Below are 23,067 nucleotides of genomic sequence, written 5' to 3' on the forward strand. Positions count from 1 at the left end.
CTTCCAGCAGGTAAATGTCTCACAAGAATGATGAAGCCGGAGTGAAAGAGGTCAGGGCAGAACTTTGAGCTTTTCAACAACAAAATACCAGAATATAAAACTGGGAAATGCAGAGAAATCCCCATCAAACTTCAAATTAAGAAACAGTTTGGGTGTCTATAGCTCATTTCTGTATTTGTAAAAACTGTAGGGGGATGTTTGTTTTATAACACAAATGTTTTGATTATATGAAGGCTAATGCCGAGGTCATACAAAACGTTATAAACAGGATTATAGCCTGATTTAGCAGTGGTGGGGTTTTGTCTGATGTTTTAATTCTCATGTAGTGTGTCATCATAAACAACAATCAAGGCCACATCTGGGAAACCTCACAACTCCCGACAGAAAGTCTAGCTTGTTTGAATTTTGATCTTCATTCTACGATGTGTTCTGTCATTAACTAAATCATTGCACGTTAACTTTTTGCTCAAATATAACTTGTAACAGAGTCTTTAGACACAAATTTTTTGTTGCGTCCACTCTGTTTTTTTGTTGTTGTTATAACATTCCCACTTTCCGAACTGAAAGCCCGTAAACACACTGAAGTCGGAAGAACGACCTCCCAACTCTTCAACTGGGATCATTGGGTATCTGCTAGAAGTGACTAACATTCAAACAGACTTGTAGCACTGAAAACCTTTGTTGATGTTTAGCAGGTTTGAAACTTCACATCTGACAACGTCATAAAAAGCAGAAACAAGAGTCTCTGATGAAAAACAGAGAAAGTAGCTCGTAGCAATAAAATGTCAAAACTGATTGAGCTGATCGAGCCAACAGCACAGATGTTTGTTGGAAAGTCAATACATTAAATGAACTTCAGATTTGGATCAACTATTTTTTAAATGTAACGACCTTGGCCATCGTCCACCTTTGTCTTCAAGCTAAGAAGTGAAAGTATCACTTACCAGCGTTCTCTGAGTCGTTAGTTTCTGACCTGCTGTGATGATTCAGTCCTACTTGACTTATCAGCACACGGTGTGGAGCCGTACACTGTCTGCCTCTCTCTGTGTCACTTTGCTGCTTTCCAGTTTCAGATGACTCATGATGCACACCTGCAGGACTGACTCGCTAAAATGCTGTCTTCTCTGGGACAGCTGTATGTGTGTTGTTGTTGTTTGTTCAGGAAGTGAAGTCATGATGAGCTGTTGTGAAATGATCCTCCTCGTACTGTGTGAGCCGTGGTGACACTGAGCTGCTCCCTGCGTCACAACGCCTCTCTCTGTCACGTTACCATGAAGTGAAAATCTGACTCACACTGATGGGATTGTAGTGAATGAGCAGACACGTCTTTTATTCACATCAGCTTTAAGCTGTTTAATTGTTTATTGTTTGTTTTGTTGCCATTTCTCGGTCGAGTATTTCAGGGTAGCACACAGAGACACCAGGCTAATCAACGTAATGTCTTAATATGTTACTTCATTATCCAACAAGCTTCATAACTTAATATCACTTTACAGCAGAACATTTGATTTTATTGAATAATTCTTGGGGAGTCATCAGAAGGCCTCAAGCCGGAACACACCGCTCTGATAAAGTTGATATTTGTACTACAAGTGTTGCTGGAGCTTTTTGACCTCTTCAAGCCTTTCACTCTTCATGCACTGTGGTAGCTGGTGCAAGAAAACCTGACTCTGTTTCTACATAGAATCATTCGTGGGCGGACAGAACCAGGCATCCTGTCCCGCTGCTCTGTTTGCTTTATGTGACATTTCCTCTGCTTTGAGAATGTTAAATGTGAGTTAGTGAGCTGTAGTTTCATTTTTTTCCTAGCTGATATGTGAAAATATTCTGTCCCATAGCGCCATTTGCAGTATGCTGGATTAGCTGTGTCAGCTCTTTTTGCAGTTACCGATGTGTTTAAGACAACCATCAGTGAATGAGTCTGATATCAAAGAAAACTTAGTAAACAAAAATGTTTTTATTTCAAATGAATTAAACTGAGAGAATTCATTCAGATTAAGAATCTCATTTACACGAGTGTCCTAGAAATTAATTCACTGACGACTTGAGGAGCCAGATGTTCCTGATTTCTGGACTGCCTTTTTTGTCTCATATCAACATGTTTACGTTTCAAATGATTTATTACTACAGGATCTTATGAGGCAACTTGAAACAATCAGGTGCTGAGGGTTTGGTAATGCCTTGGTTGCCTGAGTCAAGATAATGAACGGACTGTTTCATATAAAGCGTGCATAAATAAGAATGTTATCATCTTGTTTATCTTTGGGCAAGAAAGCAGAAAGGACATTTTCCAAAATGATTGATGTGTTTTATTATTTTGAGATCTTTAAAAGTCTGTTTGGACACAGACGTGGTCACATGGTGCTTCTGGTGTTCTGGGAGTCATCTGTGTGGTTAGAGGGATATCATTGAATTGTGGTAAAAGAAAAACAAAGCTGTTTGCGTCTCTGTATTTAGAGTGACAAACAAAAACAAGCCAGAGGGAAAAAAAACAAGAACTGCCTTCTTCCTTAACCGCGCTGCACATCTCCCCTTCGCCACCGTCCACGTCCCCTTCCTGATCAACACGCTGGCTCTCTTCTACAACTTCGGCAAATCCTGGAAGTCTGACCCGGGAATCATCAAAGCGTCAGAGGAGCAGAAGAAGAAGGTGACCGAGTTCAAATAGGACTTCAGATCTCTCATGCTGTACATGTTTTCTTTTAACCTGAACCTCCACACACACACACACACACACACACACACACACGTTCACAACAGAAGAATTCAGCAGAGAGATGGCGGGTGCTCCGTGGTTGACTCTCTGGCCCGCTGCCTGCTGTCGCCCCTCTCTCCACTCGGCCTCTCGTTCTCACACTTTATTGGAGCACAGCGGAGGCTCTGCTTCTTCACCAGGCCTCTGATTGATGAGGAGCTAAATTTAGCCTACATTGTTAGCGCAGCACTCACTGCTGTCAAAGCCGGGCAGCCACCTCACATCAAAGGCCTCAAAGCTTTCCTCTCCTCTTCCACCTCTTGTTCTCCTCTCAATAGTTTGTTTAGGATTGTTATACGTCGAGTTTATTTGTCGAGATAAGATTTGAAGCAGGCTGATTTAAAAAAAAAAAAACAGAAGGGGAAAATGTTCATTGTGAAGATGAGATAAAAACCAAAACCTGTGTAAAAGGTATTTTACCTTCAAATCTGAATACTGTAAATCCCATCGCAGCTTGTAAATCAGCCGAGTGTCAGTCCTGTATGTTCGCTCTGCTGGAGGCTCCATCCTCGGCCTGTTCACTGTCAGTAGGTCTATTGTGTCAGCGCCAAATAGACCTTGGCAAGATGATTTTCTGTGTTCATTCATTTTTCTGCCATGTCTCTGTCTGCTTCTCTTTGTTTGTTTTTTTTAAATCTTGTTTTTTGTTTTTTTGTGTTTCCTCCCGACAGACGATTGTGGAGCTGGCAGAGACGGGCAGCCTGGATCTGAGCATATTCTGCAGCACCTGCTTGGTAAAAGATCTGACTCCTATCTCACAACACACACACACGTTAGACTCTGAAGATCATTGCATTGCTAATGCAACTCTTTTCTGCAGATACGGAAGCCCATCAGGTCCAAACACTGTGCAGTGTGCAACCGCTGCATCGCAAAGTTCGACCACCACTGTCCCTGGGTGGGCAACTGTGTCGGTATGTGATAAACACGTGCACCAAACAAACGTGTGTAATCAGAAGCTTTCTTTATGTGGAATGACAGAAACACAACACACTGGAGGATGAAGGAAACACAGAGAAGGAAAAATATGTTGTGCAGGAAGCAAGTGTGTGTGTAGTCTGTAAGAGGATGTCTGAAGCAGACAGGAGATGGTGTGGAGGGGGGGAGGGGGCCCAGCTGGTCAGGAATACTCAGGAGGAAGCTTTGAAACTGTGGAAACTATCTGAACAAACAACAGACCAACACACCTCTTCACTGCTGAGTCCTGAAAAGAGATTAGAAAAGCTCCTCCGATGATTTAATAATCTGGTAGTGCAGTCGAGTTCTTTGTACTTCATGTCCTCCTTCAGAATATATTTAATTTGTTGATCAGGTTGTAGTACAGTAAGTTTCCTGTCTTTGTCATCTGTTAAACATTCAGCTTCTCTGAGTTTCTGTGCTGTATTGAGAACTTTTTCTATTTCTGATTTATACATGATGGACCAGAGAGAAAGGAAATCTCCTCTTTTCTTTTTTTCTAAAATTTAAAGTTAACATTTTTTGAACTTCAATTGATCATCATCATCAGCTATCATTTGTGTTTGGTGCTAATGAGACTGAAGACATCACATGCCAAACATCCACTGTATCTCCCCTCTATTGACAACAGAACCTGACTCTGTTGTTTCTCCTCTACAGGAAGTGGGAACCACCGTTACTTCATGGGTTATCTCTTCTTCCTGCTCTGCATGATCTGCTGGATGATCTACGGCTGCATTTCCTGTGAGTAAAAAACAAAACAAAAACATCATCCTTCTCCTGTTTCCCTCGTCACTTAACCTCTTTGCCCAGCTGATTCACCCTCTCTCTCTCTCTCTCTCTCTCTCTCTCTCTCGTCCCCTCAGACTGGAGGATCCACTGTGCCACCAGTTATGCGAAGGACGGTTTCTGGCTCTACCTGACCCAGATCGCCTCCTGCTCTCCCTGGATGTTCTGGATGTTCCTCAACAGCATTTTCCACTTCATGTGGGTGGCCGTGCTCATCATGTGTCAGCTCTACCAGGTCTGCGCGCCAGTTACAAAGACACAATGATAACTTTAGTTTTGTCTTTATAATCTAAGATCAACACATGAGCCCCCTCTTAAGGAGGATTTGAATCTGTTCTTTATATCTGTTTGCTTTCCTTGAATGTTTCTCAGATCGCAGCTCTGGGAATCACCACCAATGAAAGGATGAACGCTCGGAGATACAAGCACTTTAAAGTCACAGCCACGTCCATCGAAAGCCCCTTCAAGTGAGTTATCTCACTGAAAAAAAACTGAAATCAGAGCTACATCTCAGTATTTCAGCTGGTTTCAGAAAAACAAACTGTTGTGATGCAACCGAGTAAAAACACACTGTGTGTTGTCACTTAGCCCTCTTCAGACTGCTGTTTCAGGGCGCCATAGTTACGCCTTCAATCTTGTTTCATGGTTTGCTACAGCGAAATGTTTCAACTACTAAAGAGAAGTCTCTTTTCTCGCTCATAAACAGAAAAAGTTTATTTTAAATGTTTTAGTTTTTAGTTACTTTTAGGAGTCTTTTAGGAAGTAAGTTGCAAAAAGAAAACAACCTTATTTGACCGGGTGACGGGTGATCATTTCAAACCTTGATGGTTACTTGTGTGTTTTATACTTTTCATGATTTTATAAATAGATAAGAAGATCACTGGAGATTCTTTTTTTGTTGGTTTCTTCAGTTTAGTTTTATAATAAGTCTGTAAAATTATGAAAATGAAGGATCATTGTTTGAAGTGATCTCACCGATGATGGCCTTATAATCGTCTGTGACTCCGCTGTGGTTTCAAAGACGTTATCTACAGAAAGTGAAACATGCTCTGGAACAATTTCATTTTCAAAAACACAAGTTAAGAAATTCTTAAAGTAAAAAAAAACCAAACTATTGTGTGATCAAAGTCTAAATTCTTATCTCCGTCTTTGTCACTTTTCAGCCACGGCTGCTTCAGAAACCTCATCGATTTCTTCGAGATCCGCTGCTGCGGCCTGATGCGGCCCGTGGCGGTGGACTGGACCACGCAGTACACAGTGGAATACGACCAGACGTCTGGCTCGGGCTACCAGCTGGTGTAGAGGAAGAAGACGACGAAGAAGAAGAAGAAGAGGAGGAAGGAAAGAGGGGGCAGAGGAGCGGGGGGGGGAGTCGAGTGTCGCTGTGTGGAAGGAAGTTTGAATGGATCCCCGCCCCCTGCACCCCCACCCCACCCCCCACATGGCGTTCATATCAGAGCGATGCTGTTCTCGGGAGCGCTTGCTTTTTTTGGACCATCTCTCCCTCACCGATCAAAAGACTGAAAAAAAAAAAAATCAGCCAGGACTAGCATGCTGTTACGGGGCGACACCACACCTACTACCCGCCTCTGACTCCGCCCTCCAAAACCAACAACTTTACTACTATTACTACTACTACTACTATTCTACAACTTGGGACTTCATTACTGTACCTCTGCTGCTTTCTGACCCCTCCGCCTCGTCTCTTCTCCCGAGCCCTTTGGACGGTGCGATGCTGCCAGGCACGAGGAGAGAGGGCGAGCGAGAGGATTTTCAAACGTGACGCCGTCAAGAGAGCGGCGCCTTAAAGTGGCAGTATCATTCTTTCTCCTTTCCCCTTATATATTATCCTTATTTATGGTGTCCCCGTTGTTGTGCCCTGTGTGTATTTTTTTTTTGTTTCTGATTGGTTCAGGAACTTTGCTGTTCCTGTGAGATTTACCCGTGGTGGCCAGCGAGGCTGAAGGATTTTTTTTTTTTTTTTTTTTACAACCATGAGTTTGTTTCAAAGTGTGATCGAGATAAGGGAATGTCTTTTTAAGGGTCTTGATTTTGCACCGTGATGAGTTTCGACTCGAGCTGATGAGGATCCGCCAACATTAGTTGAACTTATCAGAGAGGAAAAAATGTTGGAGCTGCTGGAGGAGTCCAAAAGTTCTCACCTGCTGACGAGAAGCTGCGACCACAGAAGATAAAATTTTTGCAAGGAAAAAAAAACAAAAAAAAACAAAACAAAAAACAGTTGTAATGCAGTATAAACGCAGGGCTAAGCACGAGAACTCCGACTCCTCCAGCGGCGACCACCGTGTATACGTGACATAAAATATCCTACAGACAATGTGATACAGGTATATTTATTTTAAAACTATTTATAGATAAAGTAATTATGTGCTAGCGCCATCATTTTTACATTTCAAACCATTTTTAGCTGAGTAGGTTTTTATGAGGAAAAAAAAAATATGGAACGAGTACCTGTAGCTGTTTGAGGTGGAAGAAGCCCGGGACCTTGACCGCGGTGCAGGTACAGTGAGTGTATTTATTAACAGCAGAGTTTAAAGAGAAGAAGAAGAATGGACAGGCGGACAGACGAGTTTACAAAGACGGTTCATTCCATGTGTTTCTCTCAACAAGCTGTAAAGTCTTATATGTTTTGTCTTTTGTCTGCCTACAACATTGCACTGATTTTTAGTTTGTTTTGTTGTTGTGTTGTTGTTTTTTTGGCCGTTTCTGAACACACGGGCTCAGCACGCCGACTCTCCCGTTTGTTGACAGAGAGGAAGAGGAGGAGGAGGGGCCTATCAGACATGGCCGACTCCCATCACTCCCTATCTGGACCTCTCACCCCCCCCCCCCCCCCGTGCAGTCGGCTCCACGTTAGCATTAGCAGCAGCAGGATGGACTGAAGTGTAAAGAATGTGCATCTGTACATAAACAATATATTTCTCTGTAATGTTTTTCTTTTCGTCAGTGTTAGCCCCGAGGTGCTCCCTCCTTTACAAAACTTCATTTTTGTTTTCTTTTGGGGTTTTTTTTAGTTTGGGGGTTTTCATCCAGGCGAAACGCCAAGAAGAAAACCAAGTGACTATACTCCAAGTGTATGACTGTAGCTTTTAGTGATGTCCGACACTGCTGTCTATAGGCATTTTAACCCTTAACCCCCCTCGCCCCCCCCCCGCCAGGAAACTCCACTGCATGTACGATGCTTGGGACAGCTGGGCTCTCGCTGTATATCCCCCCCTGTCAAACCCGTTTTCATCACCATGGTGACAGCCCGGCAAGCCACGTGTTTGTATATAGTGAATGTTAAGTATTTGCAAGTACTTTTTCTGTTCATTTGTCCGTTGTTTTTTTGTTTTGTTTTTTTAAATGAGTTTCCTTCCCTCAAATCCAGTGTTTAGTGGAAGTTCTTTCTTTCAGGGCGACTGATCTCACCGTCGGGCCGTCCTGTGCAAGTGTGTAATATATCTGAATGTTTCATGCTTGTGGACTCTGTAGTCATCATAAAGGGTTTTGTTTTTTTTATTTCTATGTCATATACCGCTGGGTTTGTTATACCACTGGATGTACAAATTGTAAAGCAAAGACACTAGAGAACTAAGGCAGACGCCGACTTTTTTTTTTTTTTGGTTTTCTAAAAGCTGAAATGTGATCATGCAATAGTTTTAAGGATAGACGGAGGTTATATTACATTTAAAGGGCCTCCGGAAAACTTTTTGGGCCTCATGTTTGCATCATCAGAAGAGGACGGTTATGTCGTCATTTCACCGATCATTCCCCCAGACTCACAAAACGAACCACTGATGTCATTTCTGCCCTAAAAACACAAAAACCGGCAGCTCCTTTTTTGGAGGTCAAAGGTTTTTACTTGGTTGTAGATATCATATCAGTACCCGTGACTAACTCCTTGTGTTGTAATAATGCCTTCAAGGTGATTGGACGAGGGTTTTTTTGTGTTTTTTTAGGGCAGATTTCAGCACTCCAAGCTCAACCAGGACATGAACTCAAAGCCATTTTCAGTCCTCACTAGTTCTTCCAGCAGCCCTTAAAAAGTCTCTGTTCTGTCTCCCCTCTCATAATAAAATCAAATAAAAAGGATAAAAAGCACATAATCATTTCCAGTGCCTCTCTGCCCACCTCCAGACATCACTGTTACTCCGCTTCAGATGTAAACATATGGGCATGGTTCAGTTTTAATGGCTTTAATAATAAAATACAGTCAAATGTGAACTTGTGGTTTCATCTTTTTATTTGTATCACAAGCACCTATTAAAACATAAAAGCATTCTGAAAGAGAGAAAAAAAAGACGAGACATTGAGAGTTTCATGTTCATGTAGGAAAGAGAAAACATATGAAGGTGTGACTGTCTGTTCAGAAAAAAAAATCCAATTGGTCCATCACTGAGCGTGAACAAGAGCGCCGGCTCCCTGGCCGTATCCGAATCCTTTGGGCCCGAAGTTCTTGGCGTAGCACGCTGCAGCGAAAGATGGAGAGAGAAGAAAAACTCGTAAACAAGCTGCAGATCTAGTTGTAAAACTTGCTCCCTTACATTACCGCTCAAATAATTTGTAATAGGTACCATACTAAAACGGAGCACATGGTGGAAAAGGAGCTGAAAGTAGCAGCTACATTAATGTCAACAATTGATTGTCATACATCGTCGAGTGAAAATGATTTGAAGGCTGAATAACATTTTACTGATAATCCAGCACAGTTTTGATCACCTTCAACCTGACTAATAAACCAGGATAGTAAACACGTACGTGCGTGCGCGCGTGCGTGTGTGCATGCATGCATGCATGCGTGCGCACAGTGTCCCAGCTCTCATGCTCTGAGTGTTTATTTCACATGTTAAGTTTAAAAAAAGAAGCTCACAGCTCAGGTTGTGATCAAACAACCAGGTGAAGAGTTTCAGACCATTTGGCTCCTGGATTGTGTTCAAAACAAGTTGGGAAAAGATTTTTGCTTTTCTTAAACAAGTGTGAAATCTCCGGTCTGCAGCTCAGGATGTCTCCGTAAGAAGACCGAGAGCCATGTGAGATAAATCCACAGATGGATGGCATCAGAGAGGAGTCTGGGATGTTTGGATTTGGAGATCAGGTGAAAAATTCCTCCTTATCAAACTCACAGCTAATATCCATCTGTGGACATCTGCATGTGTTCTGTTGAATCATATTGTGCTTATGACCCTGTTTCCACAGTCAGGAGGACAGTAAGCAGCTCTGTTAGCTTGACCGGGCCACTGACGACCAACACTGACACCACACACACACACACTAATTATCTGCAACCCCAGTGAGTACAACAGTGTGTGTGTTTAGATTGAAAAGGCTGTTACATAAGAGCCAGACCAAGTAGCTCAGCTTGTGCTGACATGATCTCATCAGCTGACAGCGGTGACCTTACTGCGACAGCTGCTCCCTGTACAACTCTTTAAAACTCACAAATCATCAATGCTTGTGAATAGCTGCTTACTCAGTTTTAAGAGCAGGCGCCATCAGTGATGTCATAATTACTAACAGTGCAGACAGTCTGGGCTCAGCAGCTGTACATTTTGACCTGACTGAATCATAAGACAGTAAATCATAAATCCAACAGGTGAACTCGTGAGTGTTTTGCAATCGGTGAACCTGCAGGGATTTACGTTGCTGCTGCAACAAGTCACCCCTTTTCTATAAATGTGCTTTTAAAGGAGACATATTAACAACTTTCACAGTGTTTTTGAACATATATTTGGGTAACCTGAGTGTCTACTGACCCACAAAATGTGAAATGAATCCATCCAGTTCTTTGTTTGTAGTCTGCATAAGTAAATAAATAAAAACAGAGAAAAATGCTCTGTTTCAAATGTGCTCTCCTTGTGATGTCACAGTGGGATTCTGGTTAAAAAAAAAAGCCTCCCCTCCCCTCGTATCTCCACCCATGGACTCCACCCCCAGCCTAGAGCAAAACTTTTGAGCAGGTCCCCCATTTTTATTCTCACTAGCAAAGGATAAGGGGGGGGGGGGGCTTATTACATTTAAAGAGACACGCACACCAAAACGGAGCATTCTGAGAGAGCTGGTTTATACAGGGTCACAAACCTCCTCTGGTGCTTGATTCATGTTATATTCTGACCAAAGCACAGCACAGATGTTTCATTTAGACCACAGGGGATTGTGAGAGCCCCCCTTAAGGCTGTAAAATCTGTTCTAGCATTTTTGGCTCACACTGGTCCCTAACAAGTGGCCAAACATGACCCATAATTTAAACAGAGTCATGGATATCTTGAAATACAATCAAAAGGCGACAACATAGAGTTTTTATGGAAGGAGCACGCAATTTGAAATGTAAATATTCACCATCAATCCTGTTTCTTTGATCTTGGGAAGGACAAGTTAATTGTGCAGCCCTAGTTAGTTAGTAGACATCTAGCGAGAACCACCTGTCACTCAGAGAGGCTATGCACTCCAGATATCCAACCAATTTTTGTGCAAATGTCGTAGTAAAGGCCCAACACATTCTAGTGAAAACATTTTTTGCTGTTGGATAACTGTGCAGCAATCCCTCACGTTGCATTGAGAGTGATGCAGCGTGAGTTTAAACGTCCGATGAATAAAGCAGCTTTTCATCTGACTTTGTTTTATTCCTGTCTGTCTTTGAAATCTACATCATGACATAATTACTTTGAAGTTGTTGCAGAAATATTGTGTTGTAATGCTGAAATCAAACATCACAGACGTACAGTATGTAGTTTATGTAGATTTTGTCTCAGACGATTAACTCACCTTTGCAGTAGATTTCTCCGTCTTTCTCAGTCTGAGTGGTCGACTCCAGGCTCTTGCCACATTTTGCACAGCGGAAGCAGTTCTTATGCCACGGCTAGGAGAAAGAAGACATCATTTCAGTGACATCCAAATAATCAGTGAGAATGTTATTCTTCTTTTCTCTAGTCCTTGACTCAAACAGCTTTATACAAAGGGCCGTCCTGTCCATGTAAACATGATGTAAACATGATGTAAACACGGCTCTGACAACAACACAGCTGGCAGGACTCACACTTCACACTCATTGCAGACAGTCATGACTCAGATATTTACAGAGGATAGACTTTGATTTCTGCTTTATTTATGTGTAAACTGTCACACACTCTTCCTTTAAACTGGTCCAAAAGGAGGATAATATGTGACCTTTATGTTTTACAGCATTAAAACAAAACTCAAGTCAGGTTTGAAAAAGATATTTTGTGTTTATTATTTAAAGTTGATAATTGCAGGTTGTTCATGAAACATGTGTGTCATGATTTCCTTCATTAAATCCATCAAAAACAAGAATATCTTCATTAAATGGAAATTACAGGTTATGCTTCAGATTTCCTCCCGTTGGGGAAACACGTTAACAGCTCATGACATCACCTGCTGTAAATCAGCTCATGCATGAATCCTCTGAAATTGTTCACTCACAGAAAATCTGTGCTCCTCTGCGGAGAGGTTTTTATGTGAGTCTTCACGCTGGGTTTTATTGGGTTTTTATCCCCGTCGAACTAAACATCCTGACTTTTTTTTTTAAACTCTGGAGTGAAAGCTTCATGACTTCATCTGCTCTAAATCTGCGTGTCAACAACATCTGGCAGAGAGTGCAGTGTCCAGACGATTAGAGGCAGCTGTTAGGAAGCCAGCATCCAAACTGTATGGACTGGGTTCAATCACAAGAACAGGATTTGGGTTCTGTCATTAGGGAGCGACCACACCAGAACCTCCTGCATGTGGTTCAGGACTGTTAAAGGCATGTGTGTTCAATCTGCTCAGACATGTTTCACTCCTGTGGTTTGTGATGCACATAGTGGTTCTGGGGCGGTTTAAGGGACAAAATATGCTTTGGTTACAAGTTTCATTTTTCTCTGGCTTAAAGCTAAAGACTAAAGATGATTTTTTTTAAATGTGGTGCCCGTCAGACTTTTAAGATCCAATATCAGGGCTTTGGGTATCAAGTAACAAATCTGCCCACCCTGGAGAGAACAATGTACCAGCCGCCCCCTTTTCATAGGGTCCTTGGGCAAGACATGGGACCGATCCGATCTAATATTGGTCCCGGGTCCGATATTGACGTAATCTATGTATCGGATATCGGACTGGCGGCGCCGAAATGGTTGGGCGCTTTAAACCTTCTCAGCTCGTACAGTTCACTTTGAAAACATTCAGACTGAACTGTGAAAAGTGTTTACAAACCGTCTCCATGACGACGTTCAGACGAGATGGAACAGCTCCTACTATAAAGTTTGATCAAAAGTTCAATTCTTACACTATTGTTTAAAACTTTTAATTTGAAAACCTGACAGTTGTTGCTGCTTCCTGTTAGCCCAATGCCATGTCAGGTTTACTACAGCGTTGTGTCAGTCTCTGCCATCAGTTTGTGTAGTAAATTTAATTCTAAGCCAACAACACAACCATGGAAACACATTTGTTTGTATCAGCGAGCTTATTCATTCGTTCACTACTCACATCTCATGACCACGGGTCAGGATTGGGATAGAGATCAGCTTTTCTTCTAAGCTGCCTCCTCACCACAACAGTTTGGTATAAAAATCTGCATAATACCAATCAGTCTTTCGATCACACAAGAGTTTTTATCCTCACTTATATAAGACCTCAAGATATTTGAACTCTCCTTCTCTTGAGGCCAAAACTCAATCACATACAAAAGGAGCGTTGCCCTTACATCTGGTCAAAACAACAAACTGCATAAATTACCAAGTGTCATAGCAATCACAAAATACTTTTAGAGAGCTGAGACTTTAGCTCCCTCGTTCTTTTCTTCCTGCAAAATGACCCAGAATGCCTTTGACAGAAGCATGGAGCTAAACAGATTTGCAGACTGCTATCCCAAATGTTAGATTACCTGATCACACTATTTAAGAGATTAACTCATATTAGCCTCAGTTTTGGCGCATTCCTATTAAAGGTTGGTTATAACCCTGTGAAGCCAACGTTACATCTTAAACATTGAGCAACGTGCAGTTTATCAGCAGTGTGAACAAATCAGCAGGAAAGAGCAGCAGAAGCACATTCTTTAATGCAGTCGCATCAGACCAGATTCCCAAACGCAGCCTATTTGTACACACTCATGACAACAGATTGATTCTCACTCAAGCCTAGAGTCATCATTTTTGCAACTTGGCTCGACCAGTGAAAGCTAAATGGTCCACTTGGCCTCCGTCTGGACAGATTGATGAGCTGTGTGTGTTTCTATCCTGCACACAAAGCTTTTTGTCTCACCCTTCAGATAGAGATGAACACTCATAAAAGATTCATTAAAGTGCAACGTGAAGATGAGAATAATCAATTCATGCCGTAGCCGAGGGATGAATATGGGATTCGGCGTCTTGGCCATGAAGTCTTCGACATGTGACAGGAGCAATAGCTGGGGATCAAACCCCCCGACCACAAAGCTACAGTCCTGCTTGCAGATACATTGATCAAAATGAATCTCATAATAAGACACTGATGGGAGCCATCGTGTCATTACTTTAATACTCAATGTTGATTTTGAAGTTTTTTTTTTGTTCTTTAAGTCTCTTTTGCAGTCCTCAGTTTTTAAAATATAAACATAAAGAACTAAATACAGTGTGGGAGAGATAGTGTGCGTTCAAAATGAATTAAAAAATATCAGAAAATGTACTAGAGAGAGAAAAAAAACAGGCAAATAAATTAAAGATTAAGCTAAATGAATGTAGATTTTCATTTTGAGTGCAAAACTAAAACTTGTAATGGAGTTTTTTTGTGCTGTAGTATTTCTACTTTCACCAAAAATTTCCCTTGAATGCTTCTTTCATTGCTGGTACATACTGGTTGTATCTATAGGCGTTGAATTGGAGGAAGGAGAAACAATGTGATGGTTTTAACAGAGTGTAGTCGATGGTTTAAACGCTCACCTTGCCCGCCCCCATGATCTTCTCAGCCGCGTAGACAGAGTCTCCACATCGGGCACATTTCTCCGAACCTCCAAACTTCTGCGCATATTTGGACGGGTTGGGGTTGGTGGTCGGTTTGTGAGTGTGTGTCCTTGAGGGAGAGAGAGAGAATAAATATAAAGGTAAGTATAAATTAGCATTTTGCTTCTGAAACAACACAAAAACAATGGTCACTCTTCTGGATGTTCTCTCTGTACCACAGCCTCCTCTGCTCTTGTGAAAACATTTACTCAGTGACCCAGGAATGACCCAAAACACTGAGCTGTGCGGTAATAAATACCTCAGTTATGCTTTAGTCGAACATTAATTAGAGAACGTTGTTACAACTTTATAAATGATTACAACTTGTTTTCAAAAAAGACAAAAAGTCCAGAAATAAACCTGGCGGCAACTCCTCCTCTACTGTCTCTCGCCTCTGTCCTCAGCCAGTGGTGGGAAAGTGAACTTGGGGCCCTGGAGCTGAGCTTATCGGAGGGTGACTGCCAGCCCCAGTGGCCCCTGAATGAAGCTCTTTGTGGCGGAGGACAGAGAGGAGGGTAAGAGGGCTCCTGCTGGTTACATAATAATCTCTTTCATAACAGTCATCACCTGACGTCTGGAGCAAACAGTCAGGGTGTGTGGGTCTTTCTTTTCTTGTTTGTTTTTGCTGCTTTTACATCCTGTATTAGAGGGGTATATATATATATATGGTCTTTGTGAGGTGGGAGGCCTCAGATGTTGATATACTAATTAAATCTGAACCTGTGAACCCAATGGTTTTGGCTTTAAAGCACAGAGCTTTGATTATATCTTCTTTTCCCCAATATCAGCCTATAGGAGTCTTTTTCAGTGTTTTTTTAACATTAGATACACATTTATTAGAGTTTTTGATTGGCACCATCTGTCTGATGGGCATTTAAATATCTCAAGCTGAGTTATTTTTTAGTGCTTTGAGCCCCATCACCTTAGTTCCTAACCATAACGTCAAAAAGGTGAAGGAAAAAGGCTGAAATTTAGCTGAATTAAATTCAGCGACAGCTTGGCTCACAGCCCTTCCAGAGAGGGTGAGATAATAGGGGCAGCAGTAGCTCAGTCTGTAGGGACCTGGGTTGGGAACCAGTTCAAGTCTCAAGTATTCAAATCGGTCTGGTAGCTGGAGAGGTGCCAGTTAATTTTCTGAGCTCTGCCGAGGCGCCCTTGAGCAAGGCACTGAACGCCCCACCAGCTCAGGAGCGCTCTCTGTGTGATGCTGAGCCCCTCACTCTGACGTCTCTCCTTTAGTGCATGTCCATAGGATCCTGTTTGTTTCAGTCTGTGTGTGTTCAGCATGTTCAACAACAACAGAGTGTAAAAGTGAATTTCTCTCATCGTGATAAATAAAGTATATTGTAATCTTAATCACTCAATCTGTTTTGGTCTGCGGTTCATTTCTCATGACCAATTAATACTGACACATCTGAACCTGAAAACTTCCTGAGGACTTATTAACAAGCTACCAGCAGCTCAGCTCTCAGCCCGACGCCCCGTGACATCCTGCGTCAGCTGAAAAGCATCCGAGATTTTTAACGTGAAAAGCCTTTAATCATTGTTTCTAGCAGTTTGATTCACTCTGGAGGAGGGAGTCCTCTCAGCATGACTTAACAACCTCGTGAAAGATGAACACTGAAGGGCTTTTTTGTGACCGATTTTGTACGTTTACAGCCTGCTACGCTGTTTCTCCTGCACTGTAAAGTTCAGAGAATTTTTGAATAATGATTTGTATATTCGAGGTCAAGGGCCAGGCCTTCCAAAAGAAAGGGAAGAAGGAAGACAAACGAGTTCAGAACGACACGCAGCGAGAGGGGATTTTGTATCCGTCTTGGAGAGAATCAGTCCTGATCCGTTACACTCTCCGATCATTACATTTCTCTTCCTTGACGCACCAAACCAGCCCAGCTGTATTTGATAAAGCGGTGGACTGTTTACCAAATTTCCCATCAAGGTTTATTTCCGGTTGCCCCGTGAAAAAAATTCAACAGCGGGAAGTTCTGGGAAAACAAATCCTGCTTTTCCAGGCAATTTTGAGCCCATCTGTACTTGGGATATGCTATCATAAGACTACATTCAGCGTCTTTGTTCATGTTTTTTTTTGGAGCTATTTGACTTTAACACAATGACTGCATGCTGTTTGGGGACAAAGGCACAGTCAGAGTCAGCAGCCTTGACGTATAAACATCCTTACACAAACAGTGGACCACTGAACCAACTGACCTCTTCAACCTCATGGACAATTTAAAAAAGAGTCATGTTGCAGTTACTCGGAGCACATGGCTTCTTTGAAACAATGACTGCAGACAATCTTTGGCATGTTGCCTGAAATAACCTCCACATTTAAATCATCTTCATTCTTAGTCACAGTGACTCAAAACTGTGCATCACAAAACTTCATGCAATCATCACTCGAGCAGTAGTTCCAGCTTACTCTTCGTGTTTGATTCCCAGCCGCTCTCCTCGGTCCATGTTGAGCGTCCCCGCGCCCTGACCGTAGCCGTAACCTTTGGGGCCGTACTTCTTCCCGTAGCATGACTTGCAGTAGATCTCCTGGTCATGAATGGCCAGCGTGGTGCTGTCTAAGCCCTTCCTGCAAACCACTGAGGACACAGAAAGTAAGAAGTGGTTATTAGGCATAAAGACTGTATCTGTGCATATTACAGAGAAATACAATTGAACTCTTTGTCATGAAGACGTTGTTTCTTAAGGAAGACATAAGACGAGCAGCATTTGTACATTAACAAGAGAAGACTTTACTCCTGAGCTCTCAGGTCTTGTAGGTTCCTCGGGATTGTTGGTGGGGACGGCCTGCTACAAATACAAAGGAGAAATCCTTCCTGCATCTCTTATCCCATCTTCCCCTATCAAATTTTTCTTAACGATCAGTCTTGTCTTTTACGTGCTCTTTTGTAAAGCGTCTCGAGATAACACTTGTTATGAATTGGCGATATACAAATAATGATTGATTGATTTACTGTCAAAACCTTAGTGCAGAAAATCTTATACAAAAAGCTTTAGATAATATCTATTCAGTCCAAAAGAAGTTGGTCACCTTGTTCCTGCGCTAAAAAAGTTAGAGCTTCCTGTTTACCTCAGCGTTAGCAGCTGACTAAATATGCACGATGACTTTGGCTGCAGGTTATTTCTTGACTTTAGGCTTCACATTGTGATGATGTCAATGATTTTTAAAAACACCTTTTTTCACTCCAGAAAAGTTTGACCAATTTTAAACCTCCTCGCTGTAAATATTTATGAACAAAGACATTGTTGACCTTGTTTGGACTTTGAGTTGTCCTGTTGGTTTCTCTTTTTGAACAACAACATATAGACTACCATCACCTGCTCGTAAGTGGAGTCATTTTCTCTCAGGCTGCAGCAGCCTGTACATGGAAGTCGGCCACGGCATGGATGGGAAACCAAAGGTAATTCAACAGTGTGGCTTCCATTACACTAGTTTTTGTCTGGAGCATTACATTGAAAAAGAAATGTCCAGTACTTTCTGTACTTACCACTTTCAGATCAAGTGACTTTGACTGTTTCAGGTTACAGATCTTCAAAAAGAACAATCCTGTAACTCTTTGCAGGTCTTTCACTTTAGCTGAAACTCAACTCACTTCTTCTTTTTAAGCTTTTGACACCAGAACTGGAGCTAGTTTCCCACAAGAATGCAATCTCTGTTATTATAATGATCGATGGTATTGACAGCTGAGAAGTTAAAAAAAAACTTTAGGTGGCCTAGTGGTTAGTTCGCGCGCCCCTTGTGCAGAGGCTGCAGTCCTCCAAGATCTTCAGTCATTATTGACCCAGAATGACTTGAAACTCAAGGAGCGTCTGTCCTGAAATTTTTTTAATCTAAAATGAAACACATGGAAGCAGATTCTACAGGATGTCGACGTTTTCAGCTCGACTGCTTGAACTATTGACTCCCAAAAATTGACTCATTGATGGTTCTCTTTTAAAGCTAATTTGAGTTTTTGTAAATTATACTTTGTCTCTCTTTGTGTCTCTGTCTGCAACTTTGTGTTTTTTGCTGCTGACTGTCTTGGCTAGGTCCACCTTGGAAAAGAGGTTCTTAATCTCAATGGGACAAACCTGGTTCTTTATAGGTTAAATAAAAAATAACCTAAACCTGCCACGAGCCAAGAGAGAGAGAGAGAACTGTCTAAATTGCGCAAAACTTGTTTTGTTGTTGCCATGGTATTGAAACAGGTACCGATATTTTTTGATGTCTGCTAGAGTCGTTTAAAGTTTTAAAATCTGGCATCGTGACAAAGCTTGTGTTCTACTTTTGGCGGGTTGGTGCAAAGTAAAGAATGCATTATCTGAGACAACAAAAGCAGTACAGTGGATTACGGCCGCACACTGGCTGCTGGGATCAGATGAATTCTTCACGCTCTGGCCGACACTGCGTCACTGTGTGAGATGGGTTTAAGATTTCACTCAACTGGCTGGAAAAAAAGTCTCCACTCATGTCCTCTCTGGTCTCCCCCACCCACGTGGGTTTAAAAACCTCGCGTGCTTGTTAGACGACTCCAATGTGTTTAATCACCTTTGTTGCAACTGTTTGCAAACAGCTGGATCATTAATCCCTGAGCAAGCAAATCAAAGAGTTAGTGTGGAAAGAGTCTTTTGAATCTGTGTGGCATTTCTGTCAGTATGTTGCTGCCTTTCATGCACATACAAAGTGTTGAATGTCAAACTGAGAAATTGGAGGAAAGGGCAGAGAAGAGTCAAGAACATGAAGTTCATTTTGCCTCAACATCTCCTCAGTAGGAGTTTGAGACAAAGCTGCCTTTGAATTGAAAACCGCTGGAAAGTATAAACTCATCTGTTGTGTCGCTGGTCGCTTCGCTCTTCTTCTTGATAGCGGCTAAATGAGAGCGTTTGTGTAATTCCTCGTCCATCTGCTGGAACATCTCCCTCCTTTGACATTTCAAGGATGGTTCAAGAGCAGGACAAGCCGCCCCCCACCCCGTTCAAGAAACGGGCAACAATGCAAGCAGAGAGAGAAATGTCAGCACACCCTTTGATGAGCGGTGGAAAAGATGAATGTGAGCCCACCAGTCTCTCTCCTCACTCATCTTCTTGTGCCAAGGACATAACAGCGAAAACAGACTTTTATTAGATTATAAATACAAAAAACATGTGCCTTTTAATGGAATATCTGCTGTTGGCCGGGCTAACGCTAACACAATAATATTTAAGACTCTTGAGAGGTAGAGACAGCTTTTAATCTGAGTCTTTACGGTTACAAGAACTCTGTCCCTCATGCATCACATTTGGAGACTCTCTCAATTTAAGAATTTTGCATTTCACTTCACAAAACTTTTTTCATATTTTCTTTTAAGTTTCTTTTTTAGTAGGGAAATGAAATTGCACTTCTCTTTTCCACAGGCTGAGTGAAACTCTCTGTGATATGTCGTAGAAGTGGCAAGATACACAAATGGCTGGAAATTCACACAAAACAAACCACAAAGAGAGTGCTTTTAATGTGATCCCTCTGCAGGGTTTTATGTGTCACAGCCGTACTTACTGCAGAGGAAACAGCATTTGTGGAAAAACTTCCCGTCACACTGCACCTCCTCAGCGTGGTAAACCGTCCCCCGGCACGCCGTACACTTGTTGCCTCCTCCCCAGTTTGGCATTGTGTCAGTGTCTGAGAAGAGATAGAAAGGTGAAAGAAGAGGAAGAAGGATGTGAGTCAGGGATACTCTGTCTGTCCTTATTGATCTCTTGATTGTTACTCATCTGAACTGTGGAGACTTTTGTTTCACCGAGGAATGATTCTCATAAAACTGAGAGGGGAAGTTTTTCAGAAATGCCTTGATTCCTTTACGCTCTTTCTTTTATTTACCTCGAGGATGTGCCAACACGTGGAAATGTGTGTCACCATTTATAGAATGGATGTAAACATTGAACGGCCCGGCTACAAGCGGCAACTGTGGAAGTGCGAATAACCAAGCATTTGTCAACCTTTCCCTCCTTTCAGGCTCCACCCACTCTTCCAGAAATGGTCACTCCTGGAAAGATTTATTGCAACAGATACAACCACAAAATGGTAATGCCACCATGGTTACATCCATCTCTCTTGTTTCTTTGGCAAACATAGCACCTGATAAATGCAGTGATCACAGGTATATGACCTGTTTGTTTTTTAAGACCTCTTCTGTAAACATTTAAGAGAATTCTACTTTTGTCTTTGGGGAAACATGTTGTTGGATTTCTGGTTATAGTATTGCAGGTTGATTTGAAAAAAACACAGCTCCAGGCAACAACTTCAATCCAAATAAAAGAAGTTTTGTACAATGCAAAATAGGTCGTCATAAACAACAGGGCACTCTAATACCCCGAGGAATGTCCTTAAGGCTTTTGTTGTCTGACGGCTTGTGGCTGCAGGGTACACAAAAAAACAAACAGCAAAGTAGACGAGCGAGTGCGTCGTAAACACTGTTGTTACCACCAGAGCTCATGTGACGCTCAATTCCCTCCCTGACTCACATGTGCATCTGCCTGTTATTACAGACTCACTGCCCTTTAGAATTTATGACAAGGAGGCGTCGATGAGTTCCCAAAAGAGACAGATTTAACATTTAAAGACTGCGATAGCATGCTTTTTAAGACTTGCATTAAAAGGCCCTGTTATTCTGAATGAATTGAAAGGTAAACACAAAGAAAAAGAGACTATTAATCTTGTCAGTCAGTACGATCTCCTCCCAGCTGGATTACAGACTGCAGAACAGGCCCGAGCACGAGAGGGGATCAAAAGACCACAAACATTACCCTCAAATTTTCCCTCGGGGTTGGGGTGTGATCAGAGGGTTGGTTGGTGTTGAAGTGTGCAGACTGCAGACCAACAAGTCTGCTGTTGATAGAAATGTCGTGGGTTTGGCCTCTGTAGACCACCACAGATCTATTTCAAGTTTAACTGACTTCAGTAAAGAGCGTTTCTGAGCTGTAACACAATATCCTTAATTCTGCAAATCAAGTTTGAGATCATTGTTGGACATTAAAATGTTCCACTGAACTAAACCAGGACTAATGCAGATTTGACTGTTACTGATCTATTCACAAATGGTGACTCATTGAACTTTTCTTAATGTGGAAACTCTGTAATGGACTACATTTTATTAAATTAACTTATACGGTTCACTGATTTGTTTAACTAAAGTCCATTTGACATTTCTTGTATAACTTTTCCTGAAACTATTCTCAATACACTCTGTTACCCAGTAGAGCTGGAAGTAAGTAACCATTACATTATTTCAGTATCTTAAGAAATAGGGTTGATTCCTGTGGTCCCTTTGCTGTTTTAACAGTTTTTGCTCTCACAATATTGTGTTTGATACACAGGATTTAATAAAAGGTAAGATGAACCTGTCGTCTCTTTCAGATAAAATACATTCAAACGTTACAGTTGTTTATTTTAGCTTTAAGTAAACCTTGTCTGCTGTATTCTTTTTGATAAATATATCAACATGTTTAGTTTTTTTTCTAGTTTTGTATTAATTTGCATGCTTTTTAATTCGCTTCCTCTCGCAGGTGTTTTGTAAAGGCAAATTACAATTTAACAAAATAAAAGCACTGATAAACCTTGGACACGTATTGTTCAGGGTTCATCTTTAAAAAAAAGATGAACCTGTCTTTTGTTTATTACGCTTTTTACAAAACATGTTATAACTTATTGTTAACACCCTGGTACCTTACATGACACTACAGGTGTTCATTAGTTTTCTGTGGTCTGATGTAAAGCACTTTGTGACCTGTGTTAGAAAGTCCTGTATCAATAAAGTTTTATTTGATTGTTATAAATAAAACACAAAGTCTGAGGCTGTTGTTACTCATTTGAAAACCCGTTAGCTCTAAGATAGATATTATTACTTATTTTAATACCTTTAGACATAAATATGTTCAATTCCTGTTCGACTTCACAAGCTTTTATAATAACAAACTTTCATTAAAGTTATCTAGAGGCAGTTTTAACGTCATTTCTCGGTTATATCCAAATGTTAAACAATTAGGCAGTAAACAGTAAACGTCTCATTCATTTTCTTCTAGGCTGACTTAAAACAGACATTAACCCTGATAAAAGTCTTTGTCTTGACAGTAATCTGAAATCGTTTGAGCACAATGTAATGGAATAAAAAAGTTACCTTGTAGAGTTTTAAAAGGTAGATATCCAGATCACTGTCCTCCTCAGCAGCTGCACACTTTACTCCACTGACTGTGAAATGCCACATACTGCACATATTTACTGTTTCAGGGAAAGGAGGAGGGGTTTTTGAGGGGCGTGAACCCAACACGTTGCGTTCAGGTACGCTCAGGAGAAAACGAGGGGGAAATGAACTGTTGCATTCACGTACACCTGCGTAAACAACAATGCGAACGTAATGAATGAATGAAAGACTTTATTTAAAAAAAAAAAAAAAAAAAATTAACAGTGTCCGAAAAATGAGTAGGTAGAAGTAAAATGTATATATGCCTACCCCCTTTCTCACGTTTCTTCTATTAGTTAACATATTATTCCGACAAATGTTCATATTTAACCAGTGGCGATAGACTCCATTGGGACCCGAGGCAAAAGGTCATTTGGGGGCCCCTCAACCTGCATTC

The 23,067-nt window shown here is 41.5% G+C and overlaps 2 protein-coding genes across 2 annotated transcripts in view; one reads left to right on the plus strand and one right to left on the minus strand.

The window, feature by feature from the left end:
* zdhhc17 (zinc finger DHHC-type palmitoyltransferase 17) overlaps positions 1-8,728 on the plus strand; it is a 33,801-nt gene extending 25,073 nt beyond the window's left edge. The window contains exons 11-17 of the mRNA XM_061029255.1: positions 2,526-2,650; positions 3,427-3,489; positions 3,576-3,669; positions 4,373-4,456; positions 4,579-4,736; positions 4,874-4,968; positions 5,665-8,728. Coding sequence (XP_060885238.1) covers positions 2,526-2,650; positions 3,427-3,489; positions 3,576-3,669; positions 4,373-4,456; positions 4,579-4,736; positions 4,874-4,968; positions 5,665-5,803 — 758 coding nt within the window. The 3' untranslated portion in view covers positions 5,804-8,728. The remainder of the gene's footprint in view (positions 1-2,525; positions 2,651-3,426; positions 3,490-3,575; positions 3,670-4,372; positions 4,457-4,578; positions 4,737-4,873; positions 4,969-5,664) is intronic.
* csrp2 (cysteine and glycine-rich protein 2) lies at positions 8,725-22,703 on the minus strand. The gene is made up of 6 exons (XM_061029256.1): positions 22,608-22,703; positions 19,991-20,113; positions 16,889-17,057; positions 14,410-14,539; positions 11,267-11,360; positions 8,725-8,973 (listed from the first exon to the last, which is right to left on the minus strand). The coding sequence occupies exons 2-6, from the start codon at positions 20,100-20,102 to the stop codon at positions 8,897-8,899; spliced, it is 582 nt and encodes a 193-aa protein (XP_060885239.1). The 5' UTR covers positions 20,103-20,113; positions 22,608-22,703; the 3' UTR covers positions 8,725-8,896.
* Between the last annotated feature and the right edge of the window lie 364 nt (positions 22,704-23,067).

This window comes from Labrus mixtus, chromosome 22, assembly GCF_963584025.1.
Source record: "Labrus mixtus chromosome 22, fLabMix1.1, whole genome shotgun sequence".
NCBI lineage: Eukaryota > Metazoa > Chordata > Actinopteri > Labriformes > Labridae > Labrus > Labrus mixtus.